This window comes from Salmo salar, chromosome ssa04 (genome assembly GCF_905237065.1).
Source record: "Salmo salar chromosome ssa04, Ssal_v3.1, whole genome shotgun sequence".
NCBI classification, from domain to species: Eukaryota; Metazoa; Chordata; class Actinopteri; order Salmoniformes; family Salmonidae; genus Salmo; species Salmo salar.
In genome coordinates, this window is record NC_059445.1 from 29,157,237 (window position 1) to 29,174,880 (window position 17,644).

The window sequence follows — 17,644 nt, forward strand, 5'->3', positions numbered from 1 at the left end:
GAGTGGGGGGATGGGTGGGTGGGGAGGGGGGATTGGGCAAGCAAAAAGGGGGCCCTTAAACCCTGTGAGATAGTAGTTATTCATCTATATGTAGTGGGAATTGTCCCCCTCTTCTTTCTCCATCCCTTTCTCCCCCTTTTCTCACTCTCTTGTTCTTTCTCTCCCTCTCTTTTCATCTTTTCATCCTGCAGATTTGACATCCACCCCGAAGTGAGCCGGGGGGAGATCCGACATCTTTGGGTCACTTTGATTACCAACCAGGACAGGACGCTGGATTTCTTGCAGCTTGCGCGCCACTTTGGCTACTCTCCCAAGTCCTCGTGCTTTCCCAACGCCAAGCGCAGCCCCCCGAAGAAAGGGGATGAGAATCTCCGGCAGTGCTCCAGAAAGCTCCACTGTGTGTCTGACATACTTGCAGATGGAGTGCGTGCCAAGGTAGGGGTAAGGGGGCAGGGGTGGGAAGATAAGAGCGGGGGTAGAGGGGACTTACAAAGCGAACAAGGGTAAGCCCCTATCGCCTTCAACACACACACACACACACACAACACTGTGCTACCCGCGTCTGTCTAATGGGACCTCAATTGCAAGCTTGTTTAAGGTTACAGCATAGTGTGTGTGTGTGTGTGTGCGTGTGTGCGTGTGTGCGTGTGTGCGTGTGTGTGTGTGTGTGTGTGTGTGTGTGTGTGTGTGTGTGTGTGTGTGTGTGTGTGTGTGTGTGTGTGTGTGTGTGTGTGTTAGGGGGACTGTTGGTTGTTGGGTGCGTATGAGAACAGGGGGCCATGGAAGTTCCCTAGGGGGACTTGCTGCTCACATTCACCCAGCAGAGAGAGCATTGTCCTTCACGTGGGAGAACCAGAGGACCTCCACTGCTGTCTCCCTACCACCATATCCCCACTCATGTGAGCTTGGAGGGGGAGGCCACTCAGCTTTGGTGCAACTCTCAGAGAACCTCCCAACTGCCCCTTCCCTTCTACCTTCCCTGTGATCATGATAATAAAAATCATCCCACTTTAAACAAAGCACAACTTTTAAGGATTAACGAAGCCTTTATAACCCCTTTTTTAAAGGATAGTGGAATTCCACTTACATATTTTCCAGATTTGAAATGACAGAGGGGGATACAGATTGGACAAACAGATTGAAGGGTTGGAGCTGGGTTTGAACCTCAATCTCTGGTGGAGAGTGGTATAGCCGACATATGTGTCTTGAGCCAGGAGATTTACCACTAGACCATCGGCTCTTTACACCATAAACCATTTATAAGACCTACTGTATATAGATGCTTCCAAAATCTTTATCACTACTTAGAAAAACATAATATTGTAGGGCTTCCCTCATGCCCCTTTTAATTTTTACTTGTCATTTTCTATTTTGGTATCTTTACTTTTACTCAAGTATGACATTTGGGTACTTTTTCCACCACTGCAAAGACGACTTGGCTCTGTTATGGAGAACACTCTCCATTGAGCTAGAGATCAGTCAGTTTAGTAATTCCTTTCTTTACTTTCTGGATCTTAGGGAAAAGGCGGAGAGCTATCTGGTACTCTCGAGTCCACAAATCTTTTGACTTTTCCTCGTCCCATTTTTTACTGTGATTAGCTACTGCCTGCTCTGCCTCCCCATCTTATGGGAACGAGCAGGTGAGGAGCTATCTTCGCTCTTGACAACCCTCCTCCATGGAGCAGGGCCAAGACATACAGTACCAGTTACGTAGCTGTCCTACTGCCCAGGATTATATACAGTATATACAGTACCAGTCAAAAGTTTGGAAACACCTACTCATTCAAGGATTTTTCTTTATTTTTACTATTTTCTACATTGTAGAATAATAGTGAAGACATCAAAACTATGAAATAACACATATGGAATCATATAGTAACCAAAGAAGTGTTAAACAAATCCATATCTATTTTATATTTGAGATTCTTCAAATCAGCCACACTTTGCCTTGATGATAGCTTAATAGTCTTGGCATTCTCTCAACTCGCTTCACCTGGAATGCTTTCCCAACAGTCTTGAAGGGGTTCCCACATATGCTGAGCACTTTTTGGTTGCTTTTCCTTTACTCTGCATTCCAACTCATCCCAAACCATCTCAATTGGGTTGAGGTAGGTGATTTTGGAGGCCAGGTCATCTGATGCGGCACTCCATCACTCTCCTTCTTGGTCAAATAGCCCTTACACAGCCTGGAAGTGTGTTGGGTCATTGTCCTGTTGAAAAACAAATCACAGTCCCACTAAGCGCAAACCAGACGGGATGGTGTATCGCTGCAGAATGCTGTGGTAGCCATGCTGGTTAAGTGTGCATTGAATTCTAAATAAATCACAGACAGTGTCACCAGCAGGGCACCCCCACACCATCACACCTCCTCCTCCATGAACCAAAAATGTCCTATTTGGACTCATCAGACCAAATTAAAGATTTCCACCGGTCTAATGTCCATTGCTGGTGTTTCAAGCAAGTCTCTTCTTCTTATTGGTGTCCTTTTTATAGTGTTTTTTTCCAGCAATTTGACCATGAAGGCCTGATTCACGCAGTCTCCTCTGAAAAGTTGATGTTGAGATGTGTCTGTTACTTGAACTCTGTGAAACATTTATTTTACCTGCAATTTTTGAGGCTAGTAACTCTAACAAGCGTATCCTCTGCAGCAGAGGTAACTCTGGATCTTCCTTTCCTGTGGCGGTCCTCATGTGAGCCAGTTTCATCATAGTGCTTGATGGTTTTTGCAAATGCACTTGAAGAAACTTTCAAAGTTCTTTACATTTTCCGCATTGACTGATCTTCATGTCTTAAAGTAATGATGGACTGTCATTTCTCTTTGCTTATTTGAGCTGTTCTTGCCATAATATGGACTTGATTTTTTACCAAATGGGGCTATCTTCTGTATACCTCCCCTACCTTGTCACAACACAATTGATTGGCTCAAACCCATTAAGAAGGAATGAAATTCAACAAATTAATTTTTAACAAGGCATACTTGTTCATTTAAATGCATTCCAAGTGACTACCTCATGAAGCTGTTGAGAGAATTCCAAGAGTGTGCAAAGCTGTCATAAAGTGTGGCTACTTTGAAGAATCTCAAATATAAAATATATTTTGATTTGTTTAACAGTTTTTTTTATTAATGCATGATTTCATATGTGTTATTTCATAGTTTTGATGTCTTCACTATTATCCTACAATGTAGAAAATAGGAAAAATAAAGAAAAATCGTTGAATGAGTAGGTGTGTCCAAACATTTGACTGGTACTGTATGTATATATACATTACTGTTCAAAAGTTTGGTGTTACTTAGACATTTCCTTGTTTTTGAAAGAAAGAACGAACGAAAGAAAGAAAGAAATAAAGACACTCTACTTGTCCTCTTGCTCAGTTGTGCACTGCGGCCTCCCACTTCTCTTTCTATTCTGGTTAGAGCCAGTATTCGCTGTTTTGTGAAGGGAGTGGTACACAGCGTTGTATGAGATCTTCAGTTTCTTGGCAATTTCTTGTATGGAATAGCCTTCATTTCTCAGAACAAGAATAGACTGACGAGTGTCAGAAGAGAGTTCTTTGTTTCTGGGCATGTTGAGCCTGTAATCGAACCCACAGATGCTGATGCTCAAGGTACTCAACTAGTCTAAAGAAGGACAGTTGTATTGCTTCTTTAATCAGGACAACAGTTTTCAGCTGTGCTAACATAATTGCAAAAGGGTTTTCTAATGATCAATTAGCCTTTTAAAATGATAAACTTGGATTAGCTAACACAACGTGCCATTGGAACACAGGAGTGATGGTTGCTGATAATGAGCCTCTGTACGCCTATGTAGATATTCCATAAAAATCAGCTGTTTCCAGCTACAGTAGTCATTTACAACATTAGCAATGTCTACACTGTATTTCTGATCAATTTGATCTTATTTGAATGGACAATTTTTTTTGCTTTTCTTTCAAAAACAAGGACATTTCTAAGTAACCCCAAACTTTTGAACGGTAGTGTACAATATATATTGCCTGACATCTTAGGTCATGGCGCTAGATGCTGTGTTCTGAGATAGCCCGCGTTCAGAATCTATCCAGACTGACTTGCTGCAGCCTGGTATAAGCGATGGCCCTATGAGAGCCCTGGGAGACCGCATCCCAAAAGGCTGTGCTCATGCCGTTTGGGGTGGAAGAGTTGACACACCCAGGAAGAAAAGAAACAATGATCTGATGTGATTGGTCAAAAGACCAATTAGTGGAAAAATATCAGAATTGGCTGCATAATACATGACCAGTGACCCCTGACCCAACATATAGTGCCCTCAAATTTACAAAACAAGTTCAAACATCCCTAGACATACAACATATACACAACACATTAAATGACAAAGCAAGGCAAGCCAAAACGGTTCCTACAAGGTAGGCTATAAGATATATGAAAACAATTGCATATGGTATATACAGTACAGTGTAGTACTGGTATAAATAGATGACAGCTTTGCAGTTTATGGTGAACATATCAAAAACAAATGTTTATTTGAATTGTCACATCAGCAAACTATCCTGATTAAATGAAAGCAAATGTATTTATAAGGAACTACTATGACATACAATATATAATAGTATGTGGACACAGCTTTAAATGAGTGGTTTCGGCTATTTCAGCCACATCCGTTGCTGACAGGTGTATAATGTTGAGCACACAGCCATGCAATCTCCATAGAGAAACATTGGCAGTAGAATGGCCTTACTGAATGCCACCTTTGCAACGAGGCAGGTTGGTACATTTCTGCCCTGCTAGAGCTGCCCCAGTCAACTGTAAGTGCTGTTATTGTGAAGTGTAAACGTCTAGGAGCAACGGTTCAGCCGCAAAGTTGTAGGCCACACAAGCTCACAGAACGGGACCGCCAAGTGCTGAAGCACGCTGCGCGTAAAAATCGTCTGTCCTCGGTTGCAACACTCACTACCGAATTCCAAACTGCCTCTGAAAGCAATGTCGGCACAATAACTACTCGTCAAGAGCTTCGTGAAATGGGTTTCAATGGCTGAGCAGCTGCACACATGCCTAAGATCACAATTCGCAATGCCAAGCGTCGTTTTTTCAACCACTCCACATATTTCTTGTTAACAAACTATAGTTTTGGCAAGTTGGTTAGGACATCTACTTTGTGCATGACAGATTATTTCACTTATAATTCACTGTATCACAATTCCAGTGGGTCAGAAGTTTACATACACTAAGTTGACTGTGCCTTTAAACAGCTTGGAAAATTCCAGAAAATGATGTCATGGCTTTAGAAGCTTCTGATAGGCTAATTGACATAATTTCAGTCAATTGGAGGTGTACCTGTGGATGTATTTCAAGGCCGACCTTCAAACTCATGGTAAAATCAAAAGAAATCAGCCAAGACCTCAGGAAAAATATTGTAGACCTCCACAAGTCTGGTTGATCCTTGGGAGCAATTTCCAAACGCCTGAAGGTACCACGTTCATCTGTACAAACAATAGTATGCAAGTATAAACACCATGGGACCACGCAACCGTCATACCGCTCAGGAAGGAGACGCGTTCTGTCTCCTAGAGATTAACATACTTAGGTGTGAAGTGCAAATCAATCCCAGAACAACAGCAAAGGACCTTGTGAAGATGCTGGAGGAAACAAGTACAAAAGTATCTATATCCACAGTAAAACGAGTCCTATATCAACATAACCTGAAAGACTGCTCAGCAAGGAAGAAGCCACTGCTCCAAAACCACCATAAAAAAAGCCAGTCTACGGTTTGCAAGTGCACATGGGGACAAAGATCGTACTTTTTGGAGAAATGACCTCTGGTCTGATGAAACAAAAATTGAACTGTTTGGCCATAATGACCATCGTTATGTTTGGAGGAAAAAGAGGGAGGCTTGCAAGCCGCAGAACCCATCCCAACCGTGAAGCACTGGGGTGGCAGCATCATGTTGTGGGGGTGCTTTGCTGCAGGAGAGACTGGTGCACTTCAGAAAATAGATGGCATCATGAGAAATGAAAATTATGTGGATATATTGAAGCAACATCTCAAGACATCAGTCAGGAAGTTAAAGCTTGGTCGCAAATGGGTCTTCCAAATGGACAATGACCCCAAGCATACTTCCAAAGTTGTGGCAAAATGGCTTAAGGACAACAAAGTCAAGGTATTGGAGTGGCCATCACAAAGCCCTGATCTCAATCCTGTAGAAAATTTGTGGGCCAAACTTAAAAAGCGTGTGCGAGCAAGGAGGCCTACAAACCTGACTCAGTTACACCAGCTCTGTCAGGAGGAATGGGCCAAAATTCACTCAACTTATTGTGGGAAGCTTGTGGAAGGTGACTCAAAACGTTTGACCCAAATTAAACAATTTAAAGGCAATGCTACCAAATACTAATTGAGTGTATGTAAACTTCTGACCCACTGGGAATGTGATGAAAGAAATAAAAGCTGAAATAAATAATTCTCTCTACTATTATTCTGACATTTCACATTATTAAAAGAAAGTGGTGATCCTAACTGACCTAAGACAGGACATTTTAAATGTCAGCAATTGTGAAAAACTGAGTTTAAATGTATTTGGCTAAGGTGTACTGTAGGTAAACGTCTGACTTCAACTGTATATTCCAGGCATTTCAAATCACATTACCAGCTTCAATTTAGCCATTTCATACCAATTTGAATTGCTTGAGGAAAGTGAATGGATGGGTGTAGCTCTTATCAGAGATCAACTACAACGGAGTATGATTGCATTTCAGAAATACAAGTGCAGTGACCCTTCTATGACCTAAATAAGCGCAGTGGGGTCTCATGATGAGCCACCCTCTACTAAAAACCCTCTCGACCGGTGCTGAGGAGGCAGGGATTGATAAGACCTTAATTGCCCATGTGTATAGATTTGGGAATCTGTCTTTGCTTTTAGCCCAGAAGATGAGTTCAGCATCTGTGTCAATGTCTTGGTTGACATCAAAGTATTTGCTTATCTGAGTAGAGATGCTTGCATCCCGGGCTGAGTAGCACTGGTTCCTGTGAGTTTGATAACGGGTTAGGAGCCGAGGACATTTGATTGGGGGAGAATCCTTGGATCGATCGGTGCCAGCTACCAAATCCAGTGATGTTTCCCCATCCACCATGGTCTCAGCTTCAGTGATCAAGGTGTCTGGAAAACATAAAGGAACAAAACAAACATAATTGATTAAGCTATCACAGAACCTTCCCTAATCTCACTTCGCTTGTAAGATTTTATGCTTTATTTTAGCTTGCTAGCAAACATCCTCACCTATTGATTTTTTATAGTAGCAGGCTAGCAGGATGCAGCAGCAATCTAAATGATCAGACCAAAACATGCTATGAGAAGTGATCGGGTAAATTATGAAGTGAGTGAACTTAGACAGCTTGGGTGAAATATGAAGCGAGTGAATGGTGACAGTTTTGCTTTATCCAATCAGAGCAGCAGGACCAACGTACAGCCCACCTGGGTACCAACGCCCAGCAGCGCATTTGTCTTGGCCCCTTAAATTAGGGGGAAAAACAGGTACACAGGCTCTCAATACTTTGCTGTTTGTGATTTTAAAATTCTGACAACTGGGCAATTGGGAAAAGTCAGGGAAGGAGGAGGACTTTGCTTTAAAAAAGGCAGATTTGTTTTAATTACAAAATCACACTGCAGAGGGAGTTGACCTATGGCGGTTCTAGTGTAAGGTCCTTTCATGGCCCAGAAAGTGATAAAGTTTATGCAGAGCAGCGGTGTCGTCTCTAAGTGGAACACGTCACTTACGCCCAATCTCTAAGCCTTTAGTTCGTCCTGAGATGTGTCAATTGTGCTTTAGATCCTTTCACAGCAACTACTAGCCACTGAAAAATGTGGAGATGTAATATTCCTCCATCTTTAGCTTTGCTACTGCCCTTGGTGTCCCTAAGCGTATGTGTGGACTGTGCTAGCCACTGTTCACATCTGCAGTCTGCCCAGGGTTTTTACAGGTTAATATACCTAACCCCATCTTTGGCCCAGGGCAACTTTTTGTCATTGTCACCATTATTTCCCTCCCTCTACACTGGCCTAGGTGGAGCTGTCATTGGATGAGTTGCGGGGGGAGTTCGAGGAGTTGGATCCTTATAGGACGGGGTTTGTGAGCCAGAAGGAGTTCCAGGAAGTGCTGAAAGGTCTGTGTGTGCACCTCGATGACTACGAGTGGGAGATGCTGGCTCGAAAGTTTGACATCAACAGGGATGGAAGGTGGGTGAAATGCCAGGAATTCTGACTAGTTGACATACAAGATGGCCTATCCCTGTTTAAGTTTTTTACACAAACCTAACATTTTTGCACAAACCTGAAATTGCTTCTAGAATTAGAGAGTGGATCTGGAACCATCAGACTGATGTTCCATCTGATTGTGCCTCAGCTACATTCCTCAAGTGGCTATGGCCAATGGTTTTGATCCTTATAACATGAATAAGCAGCAACACTCCATCCTCAGGGTTTCCTTCGTTGAGTTCCTGAGGCCCTTTGGGAGACGGAAACAGCCGTGGAGACATGGATCCAACATGGCCGGCATACTACAGTTCCATAACGAAACAGAGGATTTGTCTGCAGAGAAAGGCTCTTCCTTGTGTGACCAAGTACCACTGAGCTCAAGACTAAGGAAGAAGGTACACTGACTATCTTTTAACCAGTGTGTTCCACCATAGATTTAGGATATTTCAATCCACTTCCATATCCTCATAGACTACAAGATCTAGTTAAACCCCATTCTGCATGATGAAAACCTTACACTGATTCAGTTTCATAATGAGCTTTATTGAATAATTGCTGCTAAAAGAAAATTATAACACTCCTTTGGAAAAAGTTAGTTATGCAAGACTTCTTGAATGAGAACCATATTAGTATTGGTTTTTTTTCTGAACAATTGTTTTTATTGAGTCACATAAGCAGAACGGTTAATAAGAATTACACTACAGTTTTATTGATGTTGTTTTGAGTTGAAAACCTCCCCATCTCCCCATGACACCCTCCACCCAGCTTCAGCGGCAGGGCAAGATTTTGCGTCGGGCCTTCCGCAGGCTGGACAGCTCCGCCAGCGGCTACCTCTCTCCAGGCGAGTTCCGAGCGGCTCTGCGGCTGTGTGACGTACCCTTGAACCCGGAGGAGTTGTACCATGTCTTGGCCGGGCTGGACCGAGACCTGGCAGGCCGGGTGGCCTATCGCCGGCTGATCCAGGACATACGCAAGAAAAGAACCTCTGGGACTAGAGTAAAGTAGAGTCATCATCATCCCTCACCCAGCAAGCAAAGTTTGGCATGGGACGTCATAATGACGTCATTTCCGGGTTGAAATTTGTTTTTCTGGTTGATGTGACGTCAGATATTATAACCAATTTAAGACGTATTTTCCTGGTCACTAAAAAGATGTCTAAATAACGTCCTTTTACAATCGCCTTACAACCTGACCGTGATGTTACAAAATATGCCAGCTTGTCATTGCAACCAGATTTGCCTGCTGGGCAGGGGCAATTTGCTTTGCATTAGGTTGTCAAAATGACATGCAAACAACATTTAGACATCAAATCAAATGTATTGGTCACATACACATGTTTAGCAAATGTTATTGCGGGTGTAGCGAATTGCTGTACATGACTGTATTTATTTAAGTGCCACTACACAATAATACAACCCAGCTAGCACATAACGTTTTGAGAACCACGTTTCTTAGAGCTTGGTGAAAGTGTGGTTGTCCTGTAGTTATTTTGCATACAACCTTCCCACAAAATTCTGGGAATGGTGCAGGATACCCAGCTAGCACATAACATTCTGAGAATTATGTTATGAATTATGAAACAATGTTCTTCTGTGAGAATTTCAGTACTACAGCATTATGTTTTCTATAGGTTTACTCATTGTTCTATTTAAAGTAATGTTCTCAGGATGTTCAGAGAACTTTAAAAAACAATGTTCTTCTGTGGGAATTCCAGTACTTCAGCGTAACATTTTCTGCAGGTTTCTTCATGGTTCTATTTAAAGTCAAGTTCTCAGAACATTCAGAGAATGTTAAGAAACAATGTTGTTGCTAGGACTTTCTGGCAGTGGTCTGAGTGGAAGGGGAAAACTGAAAACTAGCTGTTATTGACAGAGAGGTTTGGAACTCTCGTTCTTATTAGTCCATTAACTAATTTACCGCCTGGTGATGTCACCAGGCACTCCAGAAATTCATCACACAAAAACAGGCTGAAATTTCAAGCAATCTTTTCAAACACCTCTCACACTAAAAGGGCATTATCATAATTTTCATGATTTCACAATATTATTCCAACGTCATAGTGTGGAAATATATACAGTGCCTTCTGAAAGTATTCACGCCCCTTTGTTTCACTAGTCTACACACAATACCCCATAATGTCAAAGTGGGATTTTGTTTGTAGATTTTTTTTAAAATTTATAAAACATTTAAAGCTGAAATGTCATGAGGCAATCAATAAGTATTCAACCCCTTTGTTATGGCAAGCCTAAATAAGTTTAGGAGTAAAAATGTGCTTAACAAATCGCAAAATAAGTTGCATGGACTCATTCTGTGTTCAATAATAGTGGTTAACATGATTTTTTAATAACTACCCCATCGTTGTACCCCACACATACAATTATCTGTAAATGTCCCTCAATCGAGTTGTACATTTCAAGCACAGATTCAACCGCAAAGACCAGGGAGATTTTTCAACACCTCGCAAAGGGCACCGATTGGTAGTGTAAAAATAAAAAAGCAGATGCTAAATATCCCTTTGAGCATGGTGAAGTTATGAATTAGGATTTGGATAGTGTATCAACAGACGTCCTTCCTAACTCAGTTTACGGAGAAGAAGGAAACTGCACAGGGATTTCACCATGAGGCCAATAGTCACTTTAAAACAGTTACATAGTTAAAAGGCTCTGATAGGAGAAAATTGAGGATGGATCAACAACATTGTAGTTACTCCAAAATGCTAACCTAAATGACAGAGTGAAAAGAAGGAAGCCTGTACAGAAAAAAAATATTCCAAAACATGCATCCTGTTTGCAATAAGGCACTAAAGTAAAACTGCAAAACGTGGCAAAGAAATACATTTTTTGTCCTGAATAGAAAGCGTTATGTTTGGGGGAAGTCCATCACAACACGTCACTAAGTACCACTCTTCATATTTTCAAGCATGGTGATGGCTGCATCATGTTATGGGTATGCTTGTCATCGGCAAGGAATATGACTTTTTTCCTCTCCCAGTGTCTGGTGTAAAGCAGACTGAAAAAGGTTTCCTCTAGAATTTTGCCTGTGCTTAGCTCTATCCGATTTATTTTTATCCTGAAAAACTCCCCAGTCTTTGCAGTTATCAAGCATAACCGTATCATGATGCAGCCACCATCATGCTTGAAAATAAGGAGGCAGTTCCTCAGTGATGTGTTGTGTTGGATTTTCCCAAACATAAGGCTTTGCATTTAGGCCAAAACATGTATTTCTTTGCCATATTATTTTGCAGTATTTGCAGTATTGAACATGCAGGATGCATGTTTTGGAATATGTTTATTCTGTATATTTGTAGTATTTTTTTCACTCTGTCATTGAGGTCATTATTGTGGAGTCACTACAATGTTGTTGATCTGTCCACAGTTTTCTCCTGTCACAGCCATTGAACTCTGTAGGTGTTTTAAAATCAATATTGCCCTCATGGTGACATCCCTGAGTTTCCTTCCTGTCCTGCAGCTCAGATCATAAGGACAAATATATCTCATGTGTCTGTGTGGTTTAATACACCATCCACAGCATAACCATTCTTAAAGAGATATTAAATGTCTGATTTGTTATTTTTACCCATCTACCAATCATTGCCCTTCTTTATGAGGCTTTTCCCTGGTCTTTGTAGTTGAATCTGTGCTTCAAGTTCAATATTTGACTGAGGGACCTTACAGATAGATGTTGTATGTATGGGTGACAGAGGAAGCGGTAGTCCTTAAAAAATTATTTCAACCTCTATTATTTCACACAGAGTGAGTTCATGCAATTTATTATGTGATTTGTTAAGCCAAATTTTACTCCTGAACTCATTAGGCGTGAACTCATAAGGTTAGTGAATATTTATGCACCGACTATATTTTTGTAGAATTTTGGGGGGAATTAGTTAACATTTGCATACATTTCTTTTCCCATTTAACATTATGGAGTATTTTGTGTAGATCAATGACAGAAAAAATCACAATTCAATCTATATCAATCCCACTTTGTGACGCAGCAAAATGTGAAAAAGACTTACGATAACCATTGTATCTTTTTCACTGTTTAGAAATGAAAGCACTTTATGTATCTACTCCCTCCAGTCAGAAGTATTTGGACAAATTCACTTAAAGTCTATTAAAGTAGTCAAAAGCTTAGTATTTGACCCATATTCATAATTTGTTCATGATTATCCATAAGTGTTCAGAAACATCTTCTATTCTCATTTACAATAAAAGTGACGCCGAAATGACACAATACATTATTCACCATTCAGTTCCTATTGGGCAAAACATAATCCAAAACACAATTAAAACAAACTTCAAATGCATCCAACAAGTTTGTAGAGTCAAATGTTTGATGTAGTCATTGCATGCTAGGAATATGGGACCAAATACTTAACTTTTGACTGCTTTAATACACTATTAGTGAATTTTTCCAAATACAAATAATTATTCAAATGAGGGCACTAGATACATAGTGTTTTCATTTTCAGCGGTTAAACAGATATGTATGAAAATACCCTCATATGAAACATTTGAACCCAAATTCAAAATGCTTGAGGATAGAGCGAAATGTACAAAAAAATTGCTTCACTGTTCAAATAAATGAGGAGGGGAGTGTATATATTTCAGCCTGATCACCCGTGATACAAGTCAGTATTTGACATCCATCCATGTCTGAGGACGTTGGGAGTTGACGTGGAAACCGGCCACAAGGGGCAACAGTGTTATCTTCAAGTAGGTTTCGATTTTGTTAAGGCGTTGTGTCTGCCTCTGTTTCCAAAGGTTGCAAGTTCGAATCCAGTAATAGAAAGTTGTTTTTCATATTTTTCTTTTAAGCCTATTGCAAACCTTAACCCTTACCTTAACCATTCAGAGTTCATGCCTAACCTTAAGAATTTGGAGTTAATGCCTGAACTTAACACTAACCTTAACATTTCAGAGTTAATGCCTAAACTTATTCTTATACACTTCAAAATTTGACGTTTGGAACAACTTTGAAATTTGACGTTTGAGAAACATGAATGAACTTCTAATTCTGATGTGAGAGCTAGAAGCTACATATATGAGTGAGAAAGTTAGACACTGAAATATCATATCCCAACCAAATACAGAAGATAGCCCTGAACAGATGATCTCCGCTGGTGTAGTTCCCACCATGAAGCATGGAGGAGGAGGTGTGATGGTGTGGGGTGCTCTGCTGGTGACACTGTCATTGATTTATTTAGAATTCAAGGCAAATTTAACCAGCATGGCCACCACAGCGTTCTGCAGCGATACACAATCCCATCTGGTTTGCGCTTAGTGGGACTATCCTTTGTTTTTCAACAAGACAATGACCCAACACACCTCCAGGCTGTGTAAGGGCTATTTGACCAAGAAGGAGAGTGATGGAGTGCTGCATCAGATGATCTGGCCACCACAATCACCTGACCTCAACCCATTTGAGATGGTTTGGGATGAGTCGGACCGCAGAGTGAAGGAAAAGCAGCCAACAAGTGCTCAGCGTCTGTGGGAACTCCTTCAAGACTGTTGGGAAAGCATTCCAGGTGGAGCTGGTTGAGAGAATGCCAAGAGTGTGCAAAGCTGTCATCAAGGCAAAGGGTGGCTACTTTGAAGAATCTAAAATCTAAAATATATATGGATTTGTTAAACACTTTTTTGGTTATTATATAATTCCGTATCTGTTATTTCATAGTTTTGATGTCTTTACTATTATTTGACAATGTAGAAAATAGTAAAAAATAAAGAAAGACCCTTGACTGAGTAGGTGTGTCCAATCTTTTGACTGGTACTGTACATATGAGTGAGAAAGATATCAAATACCCCCCCCAACAATGCCAACCTTCCCTGTTATTGTAATGGTGAGAGGTTAGCATGTCTTGGGGGTATGATATTTCTGCATCTGTAGCTTTCTCACTCATCATTATTCACGATTCGTTCAGGACTATCCGTAATCATGGTGTAGAAGTGTTTAGAAACATATTCAATTCTTGTTCACAATAAAAGTGACTCCAAAATGACATAATACATTATTTACTATTGATTAGTATTAATCTGAAACACAACCAAAAAATACAGCAATTGTTTGTGGGACCAAATATGAAACATTTGACTACTTTAATACACATGGAAATGAATTTGTCCCAATAGTTTTGCTCCCCTAAAATGAGGGGACTATGTACAAAATGTGCTATAATTTCTAAACGGTTAACCTGATATGGATGAAGAAAATACTCTCAAATTAAAGCTGACTGTGTCTTTGTATCATTTCAAATCTGAAGTGCTGGAGTACAGAGCCAAAACAACAAATAATATGTCACTGTCCCAATGCTTTTGGTGCTCATATGTAACAAACTCTCCATGTGCTTTACACTTGTACATTCCTTTATGCTAAAATCCGTTCAAAGTAGCATTTTGTTCAGTTTCAACATTCCTGTAAAGAGGGAACTCTGAAAGAGTGGATTGTGAAATTTCAGTGTGTGATATTAATACAAAAGATAAACATTCTCTAACCAGTGAGACATTGAAAGCTCACTCATTGAGAATCAGTTTACATAACAATAAATGTTTTTGGGGGGGATCCTTTGTTTCTGTGTTCAATTTATTATTATTCATGGTGAGTGCTGTTGCTAAATCTTACTCATCTGGCTGAAAAGGGAGTCTTTTTTTCTCCACTAAACTCTGTTTTTAGAGCACGGATTTAAACCAATATTGGGGCTGTTGGGACCAAAGTATTCTTTCTAAAGCCCTCCTCTTTTATCTTATTATCACTTTTCCATCTGCGTGGGCACTTTGTCTTTCTTCCGCTTTTGGTCAGTAGCTGGCGAGGCGATGATCGTTGTCCATTTATCCATCCTCTAGTCCACACAAGGACACCTGCAGACCCCTCACTCTCTTTGCTTTAACTCGCACCCATGGGACACTCTGGCTAATTAGTGTGTGTGTGTGTGTGTGTGTGTGTGTGTGTGTGTGTGTGTGTGTGTGTGTGTGTGTGTGTGTGTGTGTGTGTGTGTGTGTGTGTGTGTGTGTGTGTGTGTGTGTGTGTGTGTGTGTGTGTGTGTGTCTGTGTCTGTGTCTGTGTGTGTGTGTGTGTGTGTGTGTAAAAGTGTACTTGTTGGTGGAAGCAGGAGAGGAGAATGGTAGCAGGGCTCCCTGACCTGGGCAGAAGAGGGGAGAGGGCCTGGGGGAGAGGGGCCTGGGGTGCCCAGCAAGCAGCTTTAGTCCTTCCCTTCTACAGAGAACACTTTGATTTCATGGGGGTGATTATTTTTCTTCCGAATCACTCAAGGATGAAGCCCAAGGAACCAGAGATTGTCCCCTCATTCAGGCCCACCACAATGGGGCAACCCTAGCAAAAACCACTATGAGTTTCTCACTTTCTTTTTTACCTCTCTTTTCTCACCGCTCTTTTGGAAAGCAATGCCATACAACTTACTTAAAGAAAGAGTGAAGGGACAGGGGTTGGGGAGGAGATTAGTTGAGTTATTGAGAGACAAGGGAAGAACATTTAAGGCACAAGCTGGACAAAATCAGCTCCCTACTGGTCCGAAGACATTTTATTTTCTATGTGAGGGAAAGTCAGAGGCCCTGCCACAATTGAGTTCTCAGAGTCTAGCTAAAAGTTTTTCCAAATTGAAATGGGTCCAAATATTTTTAAAGGAGGGGAAAAAGGCTGAAATTGTCTAAATTTAAATGGAAGGGTCGAAGATTTTTTTAAGAATGGCAATAGGGCTGAAATTTGACAAAATTTTCATGGAAGGGTTTAAATATATATCTTTTTTAATGATGGCATAAGACATGGACCATGGTCAAGACAAGAGCACTTTTTTAGTTGGCTTGCAAATCCCAAGGTGGATTTTATCTCTCTGCTGGTTGGACTAGAGCACTGTCGTCCTCCAATGTTGGATCAACAATGCACACCATGGCTCACTGACAATTGATAAAATTGTATGCAAATGAAGGGTAACTTTTAAACCAAGGTGGCCCTCATCTTGTTCTCAGAACTGCAAACCTTAATCCGACCCACAATGATGAATAGTCTACCCTATTTTGCCTAAATATATGGAAATTATGCAACTTGCCTATGCCGAAAGTGTGTGAGAACTCTCATATTTCATCTGTAATCCTTGAAAATCCCATCATGAAGAATCCCCAAATCATAATCTTAAAATACATTTGCGTTACTGGTGTTGTGGAACATTTTCACTTCATTGTCAGAATACATCAAGTGACCTCTTTATTTCTTACTGGTATGAAGAACTGATCTTTTCCCTACTAACAATATTTCACCCATTATAACCATGAATAACAGTGTTATAACAGTGTAGATACAGACATGGATTGATATTTGTGACAAAAGACTGTTGTTGGTAATTGAAAGCTCATTGATAAACTTTAGCTTGGCTGAGAGAGCGAGGGGTGAATGGGACCTAACATGCAAGCTTGTTTAAGTTAGGGGCTTAAAGCATGGAGTTGCCCCCCTTCCCAGAAACCCCTGTTTCTCATGATGTTAACAGACAGAGATGGACCCTTCCCTAGAAGAACCTCCTCTTTGAGAGAGAATGTCGACGAATCGTGTTTGTCATTTGAATTATATTTAAATATAGGTGGAAGTGCCCCTAGAAACCATTGCTTCTCTCTATGTTGAAACAAGGAGATTAATCCTTTCCTTTAGCCCTCAACCCTCTCTGTGTGTGAGAGAGTGTCGCGAAATCGTATTTGTTATTTGCAATCTATTTAAATATAGGTGGAGATAACTAGGGAGAGTGCAACCTTGCATGATGGTAAAGGGCCAAGGGCCTCACCATATCATACGATGCCATGCAAATTGGCCACTTGGTGGAGCTATAACAATTTATTTAAAATGCAAACTTTGAAAGGTCATGCACCTCACCCCATCCGTGTGACATAGTCCTGAAATTTGGTACTCATTTCCCTCTCCTCACAGGCAACAAATTTGCCTCAAGGACCCATAAAGTCCACCATGATGGATTTCTAGATTAAACTTTGTATATAGTATCTATGGACCAAGCTCTCTCAAGGCAATATTATATAGCACACATGCTAAGGGATATGAGTGTAGGTAATTTGTCAATTAAAGTATGGTTCAGTTTGGCCACATGGTGACATTATTGGACAGGGAAAATCATTCATGCAGATTCATTGGCTTATTGCTGCCATATTGTTTGAGCAAGAGTGTTGGAAAATGTTGCATTTGAAGATGTGCATCCATAGATAGCAGCAGTGCCTTCAGAAAGTATTCACACCCCTTGACTTTTTCCACATTTTGTTGTGTTACAGCCTGAATTTCAAATAGATTTTATTTATGCCACTGATCTACACACAATACCACATAATATCAAAGTGGAATTATGCTTTTAGTCAAATTAAAAACTGAAATGTCTTGAGTCAACAATTATTCACTACAAGAGTCAATACAAGAG

At 40.7% G+C, this 17,644-nt stretch overlaps 1 protein-coding gene across 1 annotated transcript in view; it reads left to right on the forward strand.

Moving 5' to 3' along the window:
* si:ch211-197n1.2 (EF-hand calcium-binding domain-containing protein 6) overlaps positions 1 to 10,316 on the forward strand; it is an 87,232-nt gene extending 76,916 nt beyond the window's left edge. Inside the window, exons 15-18 of the mRNA XM_014195541.2 lie at positions 192 to 435; positions 8,030 to 8,202; positions 8,444 to 8,615; positions 8,986 to 10,316. Coding sequence (XP_014051016.1) covers positions 192 to 435; positions 8,030 to 8,202; positions 8,444 to 8,615; positions 8,986 to 9,225 — 829 coding nt within the window. The 3' untranslated portion in view covers positions 9,226 to 10,316. The remainder of the gene's footprint in view (positions 1 to 191; positions 436 to 8,029; positions 8,203 to 8,443; positions 8,616 to 8,985) is intronic.
* The last annotated feature ends 7,328 nt before the right edge of the window (positions 10,317 to 17,644 follow it).